The sequence below is a fragment of the Guillardia theta genome (assembly GCF_000315625.1).
Source record: "Guillardia theta CCMP2712 unplaced genomic scaffold GUITHscaffold_1, whole genome shotgun sequence".
In the NCBI taxonomy this organism is placed as follows: Eukaryota; class Cryptophyceae; order Pyrenomonadales; family Geminigeraceae; genus Guillardia; species Guillardia theta.
In genome coordinates, this window is record NW_005434673.1 from 614443 (window position 1) to 630556 (window position 16114).

At 54.9% G+C, this 16114-nt stretch overlaps 7 protein-coding genes across 7 annotated transcripts; 3 read left to right on the top strand and 4 right to left on the bottom strand.

The window, feature by feature from the left end:
• Positions 1-109: 109 nt before the first annotated feature.
• Positions 110-870, top strand: GUITHDRAFT_99092 (hypothetical protein; the record flags this gene model as incomplete). Its single annotated transcript, XM_005842234.1, has 4 exons — positions 110-164; positions 266-365; positions 412-701; positions 758-870. 4 exons carry the CDS (start codon positions 110-112, stop codon positions 868-870), a joined length of 558 nt encoding a protein of 185 aa, XP_005842291.1.
• A 122-nt stretch (positions 871-992) lies between these two features.
• GUITHDRAFT_156771 (hypothetical protein) lies at positions 993-3294 on the bottom strand (the record flags this gene model as incomplete). Its single annotated transcript, XM_005842235.1, has 13 exons — positions 993-1094; positions 1141-1282; positions 1329-1425; positions 1472-1508; positions 1557-1730; positions 1778-1846; positions 1898-1966; positions 2021-2166; positions 2212-2300; positions 2344-2463; positions 2575-2702; positions 2749-2961; positions 3142-3294. The coding sequence occupies 13 exons, from the start codon at positions 3292-3294 to the stop codon at positions 993-995; spliced, it is 1539 nt and encodes a 512-aa protein (XP_005842292.1).
• A 1825-nt stretch (positions 3295-5119) lies between these two features.
• Positions 5120-5735, bottom strand: GUITHDRAFT_149767 (hypothetical protein). The gene is made up of 4 exons (XM_005842236.1): positions 5662-5735; positions 5390-5434; positions 5269-5337; positions 5120-5213 (listed from the first exon to the last, which is right to left on the bottom strand). The coding sequence occupies exons 1-4, from the start codon at positions 5710-5712 to the stop codon at positions 5196-5198; spliced, it is 183 nt and encodes a 60-aa protein (XP_005842293.1). The 5' UTR covers positions 5713-5735; the 3' UTR covers positions 5120-5195.
• Positions 5736-6128: 393 nt separating this feature from the next.
• On the top strand, positions 6129-9948 carry GUITHDRAFT_99095 (hypothetical protein; the record flags this gene model as incomplete). Its single annotated transcript, XM_005842237.1, has 20 exons — positions 6129-6143; positions 6389-6460; positions 6616-6683; positions 6727-6791; positions 6841-6920; positions 6967-7040; positions 7091-7568; positions 7618-7686; positions 7734-7835; positions 7881-7986; positions 8101-8212; positions 8324-8720; positions 8835-8882; positions 8989-9076; positions 9126-9255; positions 9328-9415; positions 9465-9542; positions 9592-9762; positions 9809-9838; positions 9886-9948. The coding sequence occupies 20 exons, from the start codon at positions 6129-6131 to the stop codon at positions 9946-9948; spliced, it is 2334 nt and encodes a 777-aa protein (XP_005842294.1).
• Positions 9949-10038: 90 nt separating this feature from the next.
• On the bottom strand, positions 10039-11936 carry GUITHDRAFT_131545 (hypothetical protein; the record flags this gene model as incomplete). The annotated part of the gene is made up of 13 exons (XM_005842238.1): positions 10039-10049; positions 10282-10376; positions 10421-10470; positions 10511-10591; positions 10617-10745; positions 10791-10925; positions 11014-11080; positions 11125-11171; positions 11221-11286; positions 11334-11411; positions 11559-11644; positions 11670-11747; positions 11912-11936. The coding sequence occupies 13 exons, from the start codon at positions 11934-11936 to the stop codon at positions 10039-10041; spliced, it is 948 nt and encodes a 315-aa protein (XP_005842295.1).
• A 576-nt stretch (positions 11937-12512) lies between these two features.
• Positions 12513-13326, top strand: GUITHDRAFT_131546 (hypothetical protein; the record flags this gene model as incomplete). The annotated part of the gene is made up of 5 exons (XM_005842239.1): positions 12513-12526; positions 12584-12611; positions 12668-12827; positions 12879-13075; positions 13117-13326. 5 exons carry the CDS (start codon positions 12513-12515, stop codon positions 13324-13326), a joined length of 609 nt encoding a protein of 202 aa, XP_005842296.1.
• A 642-nt stretch (positions 13327-13968) lies between these two features.
• On the bottom strand, positions 13969-16089 carry GUITHDRAFT_131547 (hypothetical protein; the record flags this gene model as incomplete). Its single annotated transcript, XM_005842240.1, has 7 exons — positions 13969-14044; positions 14078-14214; positions 14331-14363; positions 14416-14580; positions 14676-14744; positions 14793-15600; positions 15692-16089. The coding sequence occupies 7 exons, from the start codon at positions 16087-16089 to the stop codon at positions 13969-13971; spliced, it is 1686 nt and encodes a 561-aa protein (XP_005842297.1).
• Between the last annotated feature and the right edge of the window lie 25 nt (positions 16090-16114).

The following is a 16114-nucleotide window of genomic DNA, read 5'->3' on the forward strand; positions in this document are numbered from 1 at the left end:
AGGAGGGGGATTGTAGGGACAAAAGTAGAAATGTGGAGAAAGTTTGGAAGGAGAACCGGTGGACGAGACAAGGAGATCTCTCCCTCAGCTACGAGAGGGTGAGGTGATCATGCTCGCAGGCGTGACTGTCGGTGTCTATGGCTGCACCGGATGGGGAGGCGCCGGTAGAGTATGAAGAATTATACAAGGAATGCGGCGCTCAGATTGGGGCTGGAGTAGGAGCAGGCATGTCGTTCCCGCCCGTGCTCCTCTCATACCTGAGCAGGCTTCCTCTACGGGTGGATGAAGGGGTTGAGAGAGAACCAGCATCTCGCCGGAAAGTACGGCAAGGATAGCGTTTACAGAGGCGTCGTCGCCGTGTTCCGGTGACGTAGCCCCTAGAGCCGGTCCATGCGCTGACCCCGTGCTCAGAGTCCCGGCGAACTTCGTGCCGGCGTCACTGCAAGGAGCGAGCTGGGCTGCGAGCATTGGAGGAGTGGCTGCGTCCTTTGGGTTCCTCCAGCTGTTCCTCGAGCTGGAGCGCATCAAGGTTATCTCGGCCATCCGTAAGGGCAACAAAGGGGAGGACAAGCTGAGCGTCGCAGGGATGCTCGCGCGCTCGGTCGATCCCGCCATGCTCTGCTCGCCCTACAGTCAAGTGTTCCCTGCCACGGCCTCTGGGCTGATCGTCGGGAGCTACTGTGGGTATGCGAGGCAGCGAGGTAGGAGGGGAGAGGAGAGAGGGGGAGGGAGGAGCCGCCGTGACGCAGGGGGGCAGGGCTGCAGGGGATCGTGCTGGGATCGCTGCTGGGGGTAGGGATACCACTGATCATCAAGACGTCGGAGGTTTATTCGAACCTGAAGCTCAAGGAGCTGGTGAGCGTCTCCTGACCTTGTGCCCGACCGTCGCTAAAGTGCACGCGAAACAGCAACAGAGATGAGGAGGAGGAGCTAGCACAGCTCGTTCCCGCAGTTTCCCAGGGAGTCCGTTGAGTCTGGTAGATGAGCATGGCTCAGATGGTGAAGCCCGCATCCCTGTACGTCCCTTCCATCTTGTTCAGGGCGTTGACGAAGGCGGCAATGCGATAAGAAACTCCCAGCTTTCTCGCCGTTTCCTGTTGCAATGCATTCACTGGAAGAGAGTATCAGCTCTAGGCATACCACAGTCTCTTGCATGCCCTTGCACATCGTGTCCTCCAAGCCGGAGTAGACGAGGTCCTTCTCGCTAGCTCCAGACTTGGTCTCGTGCGAGAGACCAGAGTCATCGATCAAAACTCCTGCCTTTTTCAGCTCCTGCAGAAACCTTTCCCTCCGTTACGAGGATGCAGGCAGCGCATCTCATTCTTTACCCTTGCTTTCCCTTCTCTTCCCATCTCCGTGTGATGCGTCCGAACCCCACGTGCGAGAGATTCTTCAACCATTCGAAGTAGGACACCGACACTCCGCCTGCCCTGCAGTCACAACCAACTAGACTTTGCACACACTAGCACACCAGCATTCATGAGCATGTCGGGGAGAACGATGATGCCCTGTTACCAGGTGAGCCACTCAAGGAGCATGCCAGGCGTGTGCTGGACCTTCTTGTTGAGTAGCTCTTCAGCATACGGGGTGGTAGGGCCATTTGCTCCCTCCACGACGATCTTGGCCTTGATCTTATCAGCGTTGGACCTGTTGATAGCTTTCTCCAGAGCAGCGGGAACGAGCAGGTCGCATTCTTCTTCCATCAGCTCAAAGGCCTTTTCCTTGGGGTACTGCAACCAAAATGAGGTCTCCTTTCAGCCAAGAGCGAGATTTTCACTTCTTTGGTGGCTCCGCTGAAACCTAGGAGGGACCCGGTCGTCGACATGTGAGCTTTCAGCGCCTCAATCTGCATCGCCGACAATATCAGCTCCGGGATGCGCCAGCAAAAGTTGGTTACGTCAAGTCCTTTAGGGTTGTATACAGCTCCGTTGTATTCAACAACACCGATGACCTTAGCTCCAAATTTCTGGTTCGGAAGGAAGTCAGACGAATTGCAACAGGGGATATCGAAAGTTCTTGCCTCGAAGAAATATGCAGCATGGTACCCAACATTGCCAAAACCTTGCACGATCACTGTCTTGCCGTCGAGCTCTGGGGTGACCCCAACCCTCTTGCACTCATCGGTGAGGCTCAGGAAATATTTCGTCGCATAGCAGACTCCCAGACCTTTCAAGGGTCACACGAAGATGACACGCCATCAAGAAGAGATACCCGTCGCTTCTGTACGACCATCGACACCTCCCAGGGTGATTGGTTTGCCAGTGACACAGGCGTAAGCGTTCACATCTTCCATGCCATATCTGGGCAAACTTAGCGCCTCTCCACGTGGCAAGCAGCTCATACAGTACGGAGAAGGTGTCACAGATCCAAGACATCTCCCGAGCTCCCGTTCCAACGTCTGGTGCAGGCACATCCACTCCCGGTCCGAGGAAGCCATACTTCTTCAACTCGACGGCATAGCGTCTGGTCCAGGAAGGTCAGAACAAGAGAAAGACAGACAGCGAGGTAAACAGAGAACATAGGACAACAAGTGCTTGTCGTAATACGAAAAACAAAACCAAGCATAGTTTTGACCTGGTAATTTTTTCAAGTTCGATGACAGAGTATTTCTTGGGATCGATAGATATTCCACCCTTTGCACCTCCGAAGGGAACATTCACGACTGCGCACTTGAACGTCATAAGAGATGCCAAGGCTTCAACCTGTCGAGGTTGATTAAGAATAATTGCAAAGAGAGTAAGCGAATGCCTCTTGCAAGTCAACGTTGTGAGCATATCGGATACCACCCTTGCATGGAGTGCGGTGGTGACTGTGTTGAGCACGGTAACCGCGGATCACGTCGATTTCACCATTATCCCTCCTGATGGGGAACGAGACCCTCAACACCGAGCTGCAAGCAAGGATTTGCTTGAGCATGCTTTCGTGCATGCTGGTGTACTTCGCGGCTTTGTTGAAGTTGATCTGCAACATGGAAATTTCGATCAGCAAAAGCATTTGACCATACGCAACGCGGTTGAATACGTAGAGGATGAAAGAAACTAATGCAGTACAAGCCTTATTCTTATTCTCAAGGAGATGCAACAGATGTATGATGACATTACGCGACAAGGCAAGAGAAAACAAACTGTTGCATGCTCTTACCTGAACCATGTCAAGGAATCGTGGCTCCGGGGCTTCTTCGCTTGTTGAAAGATACCGAGCTGCACGGAAAGTGGACTGAGCCGGCAGGGAGGCGAAGGTTTGAGGTCTCGAGGAGGAGGAGATCAAGGAGAAGAAGCGTCTGGCATGCGCCATGGCCCGCGGCGCTCGCGTCGCCTGCATGTCGAGATCCGCAAGTTGCGGTGAGGTCGTGACGGGGGCGGGTGGTATTTTTGTTTAGGGTAGGGGTAGTCAAAGGTCCTTCGACTACGGGTCCAAAGACTGAGGATAAAGTACAGAGGTAGGGTAGTCAAGGAGAAGTCGGCGGTGGTGTGAATAAGAACGGGGAAGAGGGGAGTAGGGGGGTGGGGTACTTGAAATGGGGGGTCCAAAAAGGGGGGAGGGGGAACGAAGGTTGGCGTGAGGTATGAAGGTACAGTTTGAAATTATGAATGTCTTGATAAACCACTTCTTTAAATTTCAACATTTGGACGATAATTGTGATGTCTGCACCTGTAACTTGGAGTCTTAATTTCAGATTGTTTTGCGGATCCGCCAATCTGAAAGGAATAAGACGCATTGTGAAGTACCGGTGGTTACAAGACTCATTTGATGGGTTCGGTGATATATCACTACCGGTGAATATGACGTTTAAAAAACGGGTAGGGGTAATGCAAACGGAGGCCGCAAGGACACTAGAGCAGGTGTAGATTGTGAACCTGGTACAGGTCTTGTACCAACAACTTAACTTAACTTTGAGTAAAACTTCATAATAGGTTAACTAAAAAAAAGTATCCGGACGACCGGACGTCACTGTGGGTTGGGCGAACGAGAGCCTAGTACCGTGAGTACAAGTCACGTCGCCGAAATGCAATCCGTGTTGCAATGTCAACAAGCCGCTGAGCAGATCCTGAGCAAGCTGTCTCCGCCGGGCCGGCCCTCGGCTTATTTCAGTTTTCGTTGACGCCCATTGAACTCAGTTGTCAGTCATACTGGCGTATGGCATGCAAGGAGATCGAGTACGGTAGGGAAGGGAGCCATGCCTGAGGAGTAGCTTGCAGGATCCGATAGAGAGATCAGAGCGCCTTCTGGGAGACCAGGCAAAAGGCGAGCAGCTACTACGGCCGTGCGAGCATTCTAGCTCCAGGACGTGGTGAATAATATGAAAAATATCAAGTATACGACATGGGAATCGATGACAATGACAACAACATGAAAATCGTTCTCCTTTAAAAGGAGATGTCGCATGAGTTTCAAATCAAGAAGCTCAAAAACCTAGCTCGGTGCCGCAGTGTGTGGTCTGCAGATGGACCGAGGTGAAGACTGGAGTGTGGATACAAGTGTTTCCTCGAGAGACCTTCTTCAAGGTATTGTCGCTGGTCGACTCACAGGATCCACTCGCACCAGAGGAGGACGCCGAAAGAGCTGAACAGGCTGCTGATAGCCAAGCATGACCCACGAAAGGCTGCATGCAAGGACGTGGGAGTTCCGGAAGACTTCGAGCTACGTCGTTTCGACGATGGCCCGGAGCTCAATGGAGCTTGCCCTGTTGTCGATGCTTCGCCGGACCTAGCTGCAAGGTGCGACGAGGCACGGCGCGGTTTCAGTTTGCGATCAGAGTGTTCCGGATGACGTTTCGCCGAGAGGCTCAGTATCATATACCTTATGCTTATGATAATTTTCTTACTCCCTTCCTGATCTTCGCCCCTTCCACGTTACTCTCTCTCCCTTGGCCTTCAATTTTCCAGCCTTGCCGCGGCTGTACAAGCTTTGGGGTGGTCAAATACAAAGTGTTCTAAAGGGCCGAGCATAGCCTCTGAACATTTTGACGGCCGGATGATGTGACTTGAAGTGCACGAATCCTGCACAATGCCACTGTATCAAGGATGGCTCGCCCTGTTCTAGTCCGATCTTACTTTCTCACTTCGCTGTACTACGCAACACTTTGCTGCACCCACACATCTGATGGGTGGAGGATGGAAAGATAAATTCATTTTTGTTTGAACAAGCGAATAATCGATGAACATTCAAAAGCAGGAAGAATAACAATCTATCATCTAGATCTTGCACATTTTCTGAAAGAAAAGGCGCGTTAAAATCGTCAAAGTCTCAAGAGAAGAAGAGACATACATGATTCCAGGCACACGATGCAGACTTATCCCATCGACTCCTTGCACTGTAGCTGTGAGATGGGCCAGTCTACAACGATACTGCAGTCAGCAACAACCTGCAGTTAGGCAAATGCCGTTACCATCGCAAGCACTTGCTTCATCGCCTTCTCAGGGTTGGCCTCAACCTGCAAAGAAATCATTGAATCAGCCAGGCATGTGAAAGATTTGCACAAAGAAGCGAATTAATGCTGTAAACAAAGGAGGATGCAAAGTCAACACTGTTGTCATAAAATGATCGCATTGCAAAAATCCGCACATCCCTACACATTGAGCTCAGGATCATGGGTGCCATCAGAACCCTTGCCCTTGTTGTACATCAAGGCAGCAAGAGACCGTCCTGCTCTCCTCCTACCTGCGCGAACGATGGCGGCTTCCCCATGCTGTAGAGCTCGGCGAACGGCATGGCGGCTGTCTCTTCGTTCCTCTAACCCAAAAAAAGAACTATTTGAGTGGTAGGGGATGGCCCGTCCCCCATCACAGTAATAAGTAAAAGTAGGGTTGGCCCGCTGCTTGTCCTGACGCCGAAAATACTGTGAAAAGCAGAAAGAGGGGGTAGGGTATGAAGAAGTACGGGTCCTCTTCAATGATTTACTTGGGATTTACCGCTGGTGGGGTATATTGGATGGGGTTGGGCAGGGGTGGGTAAGATCAATCCCTGACCAGGGCGCGTGCAGACGTCATCATGGTAAGAGGCGGGGAAGCGGAGGAGAGAGCCAGAGAGGAGGAGGAAGAGGAAGAGGAGAGGAGGAGGAAGTATCAGTTCGTAGCAAGAAGAAGTGTTCCTTGATGGAAACATTTTCCCTTGCCTACACCCTAGGCATGTGCATTCTTTCGGTGTCCGACGTGAATCATTGCGACCGTTGCAAGGAAGGAAAGCCGGAGGCTCTCACAACTGATTGGCGAGTGTACATGACCATAGTCTAGCACAGGTAGTTTAGCATCAAGATAGAATGAGCATCTCCGCGAGAGGGTGCAGTGATCCCCTGCTGGCTTGATGCAAGAGGGCAGAGGTAGCGCCAGCTTCGCTTCTCCAGCTCATGCGGGCTCATCATGTCGTCTTGATTCCTCTGTTTCTCCAGGGAATTCGCGGCCTGACAGCGTTCTTGGATCGTTTCCCTTCCGTCTGGGACACTCTCGTTTTGAAGCCACTGGTATCGCTCCTCGTCTGATCCTTTATGAAGCACCTGGGACCTTTCACTCCTCCGTGCTTGTCTTGGAGTCTTTGTCATCATCGTGCTTGTCTTGTAGTCTTTGTCATCATCGTGCTTGTATGCTCCATGGTTCAAGATGTTGAGACATTTGCCAGACTCCGGCGGAGATCAAGGAGGGCAAGCAAAGAACGATCAAGCTAGCTGTCGATGGCTACGCATTGCTGTAAATGACGAAGTTGAAGCTGCCATGTTTGATGTGCTTGCAGCTACTACCTGTACTTCTCCAATAACTTCAACTGTGTCTGTGGAGGACAGTATGGGCAGTTTGCAGGTGAGGGAGCAGGTTTGATCTTGTCCTGCTCAAGTTAACCCCCGCACAGAGTTCACGAGGACCTACATCACAAACCTTCAGAAGAACGGGTTCTCGCTCTTCGTCGTCATGGATGGCACCATCGAGGAGGTCGAGCTCTCCTCGCGAGTGCAAGTACACGCTCACTCCGCTGCAGGTCAAGGAGCAGACGGTCGTGCAGCGGGAGACTGACCTGGTCAAGACGGTGAAGCAGCTGACCAGCGCTGAGAAGTGAGCGACAAGGCGACATGCCTGTGACGTATCTCACCCGCTAGCTACAGGTACTGGGGCAAGAAGGCACTTCCCATCCTCTGCCGCCACGTGTTCGTCGAGGTCTTGCAGGCTCTCAACGTCAAGATCGCGTTCGTGGACGGGGAGGCGGACAAGGTGGTGGCTGCTCTTGCGCGAGCCAATACATGCTGCGCCATCTCCAAGGACTCCGACTTCTACGTGCTCGAGCTCCCTGCGGGCTACATCCCCGTCGACATGCTCGAGGTCAACCGCTCCGGTCACGTGGTCGCCAAGAGGTTCGCGCGCTCTCGCTTCCTCCAGGTCAGCATGGTTGTGCAGGAAGAGGAGGAGGAGGAGGAGGAGGAGGAGGGGATCACGTTGACGTGGGAGCAGGAGTTGGGGCTCAAGTCAGAGCTTTTCCCTCTCTTTGCGTCTGCTGTCGGCAACGACTTCGTGGGCCTGGAGCTTCTTCGTCCCTTCCACGTCAGCCTCGCTCAGGAGGAGGCGACTTTGCCTGCCGGCTGGCAGGTAAGCTGAGCGCTACTTGCTGGCTGGTGGTCTGCTGACTGAGATGAAGGGAGGAGACAAGGAGCCAACGATCCGCGACCTCCTGATTGTGAAAGTTGCAGCGTTCATCGCCAAACATGTTGGAGGGAGGGGAAGAGAGGCTAGCGAGTTCTGACTCTCGCGCAGGAGACTGAGAGTGCGGCGATCAAGGCGATCTTGGAAGCTGCGGTGAAGCAGCACGAGCAGGACGTAGCCAACGGGGAGGAAGTGAAGACAACGGGAGACGAGGTGAAGGTATAGCAGAGGAGGGAGGAGAGACTGAGAGTGAGGTAGGAGGAGGGAGACAAGGCGCAAGTCTTCACCAAGGAAGCGTTGGAGGAGGCGATCAAGACTTCCATTGAGCAGTACAAACTCGATCCTGCGCTCGTGAAGGCGATAGGTGAAGCTCTCTGGGAGGGGAGGGGAGGAACAGTTGTATCGAGACGTTGGAGGAGGATGAGAAGAGATGTGGAGGAGATGAGAGGATTGAAGGTGGATGATGCGAGGCTGGCAGGGCCGGAGACCAAGTTGACGACAGGAGCCAAGTGCGGCATGTCGCCCGCGGTTGTGCAGAAATTTCGGGAAGGAAACTTTGACGCGAAGACGATCAACGTGCTGACCAGAGGGTGAGCGACTTTCGTCTCCCTGCCTCCTTCCTCCCTCCCTCCTCCTCCTCCTCGTGGTTGTCGTCGTCGTCATCATCATCATCAACGGTGCAGAGACTGACGTTCTTGCAGCTCCTTCTGGTGTGGCGGGCTGGTGGAGGACGTGGATGCTGAGTCAGCGTGGTCCTCCTCACGTCCCATCCGCTCGGCCATGTACGCGATGCTGCTGGAGGGATCGAGGAAGACTGTCAGCGAGCGGGTCCGAGTGGAGGGTCACAAGTTTGGGGAGGAGGAGGTGGAGGTCGCCTCCTCTAGCCCCCTGCCCTTCTCCGAGGTCTTGAAAGGAGCTGATGCGGCCAAGAGGAGGAAGGTTCTGTTCGATGTGCTCGGCGAGGCCCCGGCCAACGTCCCCGACAACCTTGTCCTTGCCGCTGCCTGCGTCCGCTACTGGATCAAGACACAGGCTCCCATCACCTCTGTGGAAGTCGCTGCCGTTCTTGCCACCATGCTGCAGCGAGACGAGGACAAGGTTGGAGATGCTCATCACTCCTCCTGCTCAGCCCTCCTGCTTCATCCCATCTCTCGCCCTCTCCCGTCCCTTTCGTTCCTTCGGCCCTCGATGGTGTTTGACCTTTGAGCACAGAACATTCGCCCGAGCAAGGAGGCGAGACCTGGATGGTTCAGTATCAAGGTCCAACTCTTCTCGACTCGTTCCTCGTCATCTCTTCTCTTCCCTGCCATCCTCGTCTCATCACATCTCTTGTCTTCTCTTCCTTCTTCTCTCACTTTTTCTCTAGTTTGCTCACAGACTCGCCCATCTCCAAACCACCTTCCTTAGTGCGAACCTTCTCGACGAGATCTTGTTGCATCCTGTACCTGCGATCAGTGAGTCTTCCTCCTCTCTTCTCTTCTCCTCCCTGTAACAGTGTCGTAGATGCGGCAGAGGCATATGACGGAGAGTTCTGCCATCGCTTCCATCACCTTCAGTTCCGTGCCAAGGGCATCTCTGCGCTTTCAGAACAGCTCCGCAAGGATGGAGTCGACTGGCAGACGTTTTGGAGCATGTGAGAGGAGGAGTGGAATAAGGGAGCGGGAGAGGAGGAAGAGGAGAGGGACGAGAGGTGATGAGCGAGCAGGTACAAGGCAGTAACGGACAAACTTGATGACAAGATCAAAGGAAGCATCCAAGAGAACCTTGAGGGCGGAATCATGTGGGGCCCCTCGGTAAGGAGGAGGAGGAGGAGGAGGAGGAGGAGATTGAAACTGGTGGCAGGGTCCTGAGGGAAGAGACGAGACAGTGGAGAAAAATGTCGACCTGTCCAAACTGGTTGACGCCAAGAAGGGCGCACAGGTGAGAGGAGGAGGTTGTGCGAGGGAGAGGAATGACTTCTTCAATTCAGGCCAAGGGTGTAACGGGAGGCCTGTTTGGAACTCTCCTAGGCGACGAGGAGGATGACGAGGAGGATGAAGAGGAAGAGGAGGAGGTTCCAGTGAAGCCAGCAAGCGCAGCGGGAGAAAGCGCGGCAGTAGATGACGGGAAGAAGAAGAAGAAGAAGGAAGACGAGGATGAGGTATGTTTCCTTCCCTTGGTCTTGCAATGCCAACGGCTGCTTGCAGGAGCTTGCGAAGGTGTTGGCCGAGATGGAGGTAACGCGGAGATGGGGGAAGAGAGGGAGGCGATGACGAGTCTACAGGCTGTTGATTCGAAGCGAGAGCTGCAGAAGAAGAAGGAGAAAGACAGGAAGAAGAAGAAGTAGATGCATCGAGAGGTCTGCCCGACTCGTTTGGCCTCGCGTCTGACGCTCCTGCAGTTTCACGTTGTCCTGCTGCTGTTGAAGGCATGAAGATTATCCAACGCCTGCGAGAGATTCACATGCGAAAACTTGATGTAGCTAAAACTGTTTCACCGTCAATGTGTTGTACAATGATCGCTCGTTCTCTTGGTTCTCTTGGAGAGCACTCTCGATCCCTGCAAAGATGTCATCACAGTGCTGGTCACTCATCGTCTACATCATCATCATCATCATCGACTTCATCATCATCATCATCGAACTAACATCGACATCACCAACTTCTCCCTCCCGTCTCACCTGCGATGATTTTCTTCACAAGCTCGTATCCTGCACGTGCCTTGGCTTTATCCTCTTCGAACTCGTGCTTCTGCTCTTCGTTGGCGAGCTTCTCTCTTGCGGGTGACGTCAGAGGCAGGAGGGTCACCGTCTCACCTACTTCTGCTTGCTGCCCACCAGATTTTCTCTGCTCCTCTTCAGCTCTGCGAGCTACAGGGGCGTCAAAGACATCAGGAGGGGCCGACAGTACCTGCTTCTCCATGCGGCTCTTCTCGTGCTTCCACGAGGCTTGCTCCTGTTCGATCTTCTCCTCCACGCTCTTCATCTCAACCTGCTCGTCCTTCACTCCCGCAAACCTCCCGCTCGCCCCGGGGCACCTCAGCCGTATGGATCTGCTTCTTGAGCTCGGCGATGTCGGAGTCCAGCTCCAGGTGCGGCTGATCCCCCAGCTGAGACTTGAGCTGCTCCTCCAGTCGCGTCGCCTCCTGCATGACCCGCGTCAGGCCCGAGGCGAGCACGGGGGACGGCACCTCAGACTTGCTAAGAAGCTCGTGCTTCAACTTTTCTAGCAGGTTCACGCTCTGGACGGCGCTGCCTTGACCGGAGGACCGGATGACGTTGTTGGCCTGCTTCAGCTGATGAATCTCTGCCTCCTGCTGCCTGACCTGCAGCGCCGGAAGGGTCAGGAGAAGGCCGACAGCGGAGGAGAACAGCTGCCTGATTGATCAGCTTCTCCTTCTCGTCCTGCACCACCTGACTCTTCTTCAGGCTTTCAAAGTACTCAGGCGTCCCTCGCAGCAGCTCAGCGTCGAAGTAGTATCTGCGCTGCAGTCAGCGTCGCCATCAGCCTCTTATCTCCTTCACAGCTCGTTGCCGGTCATGCGCCGGAAGGCGAGAACAACATAGGAGCCCTGCCGAGACCTCAGAGACGGTCCTCCCCTCCCTCCCTCCCTCCCTCACCTGCTTCCCGAGGATCAAGTTCCGCAGCGTAGAGAGCGGCTGCCCTTGCACGTCCTCGTCATCGACCTGCCATGAGCAGCTGAGGGAGACGGCGGCACTTCCCCTGCCCCAACCTTCACGATCACATCGTTGACCCGAATCACACCCGATCTGTCTGCGGATCCTCCGGGGACTATGTTGGCTACGTACACCTGCGAGGTGTGAGCGGAGGAGGGAGAGAGGGAAAGGAATTTGCCTTCCCGGTGTGCGGCTCTTGTTGGAAGAAGATGCCTACCCCTGCGAGCTCTGAGACGATCGTCAGCTCCCTCCCTCCTGCCTCTCTTCATCGATGCTCTCACCGCTGTTCCCTGATGTTCGCAGCCCCTCCGAGGACCCGCGAGACCCGCGGCTGTCTCTGCTGCCTGACCCTTGCGAGGGATTGAACCTACAACGTCGTCAAGCCTCCTCACGCTCCTCAACTCGCTGACTGGTTTGAGCTTGAGCTCGAAAATGGCGACGCTCCTGACTGTCGATGCTGTTGCATAACACTGAAACAGCGTCAGCAAAATTTATGCTAGTCTGGGCATGAAGGGAGAGGAGAGGAGAGGAGAGGAGATGGGAGGGAGATGGGAGATGGGAGAGAAGGGGAGAGGAGGGGGAGAGGAGAGGAGGACAGCATAGCCTAGCACAGGAAGACGTGACTTTGACTCACTCGCGCGATCGCCGCATGGCCTCATAGTAGGCGCGCTGTTGGAAATCCATGACGAAGAGGAAGCGGCGCTGGACCTACAACAGGCAACATTTAGCCTAATTCTGAAGCTTTAAACTTAAATGTGTACTGCAGTGTTTAACCTAAAAGTGATCTAAATTGTTCACCTTTAGGTTAAATGTTCTCACTTTTAAGTTCAATCTTTGTCCCAGTAGAAACAAACGAGTGGGTTCCAGGGCATCGCCTTCCGAATGCTTCTACCGCCTCCTCCTCCTCCTCCTCCTCCTCCTCCTCCTCGTTCCGCTGCTCTCCCTGCGCTTCTCCACTCATCTCCTCCTCCCTGTGATGCTATCACTTGTCTGCTGTGTCTTCTCGTCTTATCCCAGTCCTTTGCTTCTTCCTTCATCTCTGCCCCTTCGACGACTTCGGACCTGCTCGTCTTCTCCGACTGCCCTTGAAAGATCGCGAGGCACGTTAATAGCATGGAAGCGATAGATGCTTGAAGTCACTCCGCTTACTTGCTTGCCTGTCCTCCCTTCATCGAGCTCGTGATATGCTGCCGTCAGAGAGCCGTCAAGCCCTCTTAGAACAGCATCTTTCAGCCATGTCTCTGTTCAGGTGAACCAAGCCAGTGCTGTCCTCTCGCCATTTCTCACCTCACTCGCGAGTTTGCAGGAATCTCACGAGGAAGGAGCTTCGTCAGGTGATCTGATTGCAGGAGCGACAGCTGGAGCAACAGCAGGGTTGACATGCAAGCAGGTGGCGGCTTCTTCTTCCGTCCGTCAGTTCGCGCCGAGAAACATCATCTGCAAGAAGGGGACGCGAGCGAAGCAGCTGTTCCTCGTGCTGAGCGGCGAGGTGCTTGAATGTTCTGAGTCGAACTTGAGTCAGAGGATGTTTTCATCCGGAGCTGCGACAGGTGTTGTTGACTTGTGCCTTCCCTCCCTCTCAGACTTGCTCATGCGCTTAGGCTTGATGTCTGCGCTGCTCGGGAGGGAGCTGGACGTCACCTGGGTAGCAGGCAGACGAGGAAGCTTGATCGGATCCATCCCCTCCTACGCTTTCGGCAAAGTCATCGAGGATCACGGCCAGGAGTTTGCGGAGACGATCATGCAGCAGGGGCTTCAGTGCCTGTCTCCCGCTAGGGGCTTCTGCTCGTCCGCCAAGGTGCGCTCAGCCTCGTCCTCGCTCGCTGACTGTCAGTCAAGGTCAACTTCCTGTCCTTCGTGCTTGACCGATTCAAAGATTCGAACCGACTCGCCTGCATCCGAAGCAACTTGACGAGAAGCCTTGGCTTGACATTGCTGAGGACATGCTTCTACGGTTGGAACCTCACGCTCTTGACGAGCCAGCGCTCGCGAGTTTTGAGCATCAGGAGGAGGCAGAGGTACTGGCATGCCTCCTACCCCACACCCTGACGCTGAGCTGCGTGAGCAGAAGCATGCTGAAGCGTTTCTCGGCATGGCGGGAGTATGCAAACCGAGCGAGCAGATGCAGGATGATGCAGCGACTGGTTTCATGCTCAGAATGCCTCGTTGGTGATGACTCTAAGCCCGTCACGCTCGAGAAGCGAGTAGACGCTCTGCTCTCCGCCTTACAACGGGGAACGAACTTGCATGCTGAAAGTCGCGCGTGCCAGGCGAGTACCTCAGATGACGATGCGACAAACAAGCAGAAAGAGATGGAGAGTTTGAGGGAGGAGAACCGACAGCTGGACGCTGAGCTGAAGTATTACAAGGAGCAGTTCCAGTCACTGAGACTCGCGCATGACTTGAACCCCTCAAGGGGCGATGGGAACGTGAAGGCTGATGTGAACCTGGAGGGCCCAGACAGCCAGGGCAGCAGCAAGGTCAACGGACAAGAAGCTGGGGGAGGAAACAATGACGAGGTGAGGAGTGAGCGGTGGAATCTATTCTGAAGTATGCTCAGGGAGAGACTAGTGTGAGTTTCAACGAGGAGGGAACGATCATCTCGGACCTCTCCTACTCCTTCTCGAGAGAGAAAGAGCCCGATCGCCTTCAAGAGCGGCTGGAGGAGCGTCTTCTGCATCCCCAACAGCCTTACCCTGGCAGCGACGGGGCCGAGGACGGGGCTTCACCCAGGGATGCCCAGCTGGTGAACGACTTGATTGAGCAGCTGCGGTCCAGTCAGTTGGCCCTTCAGTCTGACCTCCGTCGCATCTCCGTCGGGATGGAGACTGTCAATGTGCGTTCGATGCAGTCGCAGAGCTCGAGAAGGCCCTGGGGGTCAGTGTCGGCCCAGCTCGTCACCTCCCACGCCGCCAAGCAACGAGCAGCAGCTGAAGCCTGCCGGCAAGACATGCGATGACAAGCGTCAAGGCATGCGATGACAAGCTTCAGTCTGTGATGACAGGAATAGCGCAGTCGACGCATCTGGAGCTCAAGTTCCAGGATCGCCAGACCTTCCAGTCTTCCGTGTACCAATCTTGCACAAGCTGCAAACACGCAGAGCGTCAAGATATGCAAGACTCGGCTCTTGCGCGTCACCGTCTGTACACCGCAAGAGTGCAAAAGCCAGGGGACGACGGCGTCAACGGCTCGATACTTGTAGGTCTGAGGCGAGTACATGGCATGGCCTTCGAACTCGAGGTAGTCGAGCCAGCACGCGACTCCCGACGTGATCATCTTGCGGATCACCTCATACTCCGCTCCCTGTTGCAGCCGGTGATGTAAATAGAGAGAAAGGAAACGAACGCCCTTGCCTCGATGTCCATCCTCAAGAAGATGACGTCTTGGGGCAGGGCGACCTCCTTGATGTACCTCACGATGTCTACTGTCTCCACATCGTACTCCTGCGAGAAGTCTTGCTCGCACACCTGACAGCTGCTGGTGAGGTGAGGGAGCAGCAGAGCGGACGGAGGCACCTTGGAGCCGCACTGGTGGTAGGCATGGTCGTTCATGATGGAGGACCCGATGCCTCCCTCGTCGCTGTGCGCGTGGAAGCGAATCTTCTCGCCGTCGTGCTTCCAGACAGCCTTCTGATGGAAGTGACCGTTGAACTTGCGAGCGATGTCGCTCAGAGGCTGCGCGAACCTCGGCTGAGGCTCGAAGATGTGCGGCTGGAAGCCTGGGTTCTTCTCGCAGAAGTCTCTGATCCACGCGCCGTCATTGGCTCCGAGCTCGAAGACAAGATGCTTGGGGGCCCGGCTCTTCCTCTCTTGGATCCGCTTGTGCTTGACGTCATGAGATTCCAGCTGTGAGCGAAGGAAAAGAACCTGCTCTTCAAGCTCCTGTATCCTCGACATGAGCAACCCGGACTGAGTCAGCCACCAGCTCTCCCTCTCCCCTCGGACCTCCTGCGTCTCCACCAAGAACCAGAACTGGCAAGGGGGATAGGAAATGCGATCCGGGCCATTACTACCCAGTTGGATCTCGACGGAATGGATCCCTCCGACGAGGCTCTCGAGCTCGAACTGGACGAGGACGATCAGCGACTGTCTCTGACGCTCGTCGGTGAAGGCGACGTCCTCCAGCAGGCGGACAGTGTGGAAGCTGCTGCCGTTCAACATAGTCTGATGCTCCCTCCCATCCAGATAGATCATCATGTACCCTCCGAGCCCCAGCGACGAGACGCTGATCTCGTCGCCTTCATACAGGCTGATCCCCTCCCCACCCTCAACGTTGTACATGCTCGACAGCTCACCGTACGACAAGACGACCTCCGCATGCACCCTGAGAGAACAAATGAGGGAGGGAAAAGTAAGGGAAAGGAGGAGCATGTGAGGGGAGGAGCAAGAGAGGGGTGAAGTAAGGCAGGACTCACTTGACATGGAGGCTGGAGGCGGCAGGGAGGACATGTCCGTTGTCGGGTTGGATCACGTTGAGGTACCTCTGGTCCATTGGCAGAGGCTGAAACAGAACCTCAGCCTCTTCGAAGATGTTTGGTGGGGTCGTGCTGGACACGACTGACAGCTTGCTCTCGACGTCTCCTTGCAGGCATCCAGCTATGGTTGAGCAAATTCCTGCCGCCCCGAACTTGGTGCAGCCGCCATCGCTCCTGGGCCTGCACCTCCCTTCCAGGCACAAGCCTTTCCACAGTTCGTTCACTTCAGTGCAGTTCAGCATGGCGAACTCGTCCGGGGTCTGACTAGGAGGAAGACCCTCGGAGAGGTGGAGCAGCAGCAGCAGCAGCAGCAGCCAGCAGGCATGAATCGTTCCCATCCCTGGCCTACTCGCTCGTTCTCGT

Coding starts and splice junctions, on each gene's coding strand:
- GUITHDRAFT_149767 (XM_005842236.1), bottom strand. CDS start 5,712: ATGCCGTTCGCCGAGCTCTACAGCATGGGGAAGCCGCCATCGTTCGCG. Junction 5,435..5,661: donor AGCCGCCATCGTTCGCGCAG/GTAGGAGGAGAG, acceptor ATTTCTTTGCAG/GTTGAGGCCAACCCTGAGAA. Junction 5,338..5,389: donor TGAAGCAAGTGCTTGCGATG/GTAACGGCATTT, acceptor GTATCGTTGTAG/ACTGGCCCATCTCACAGCTA.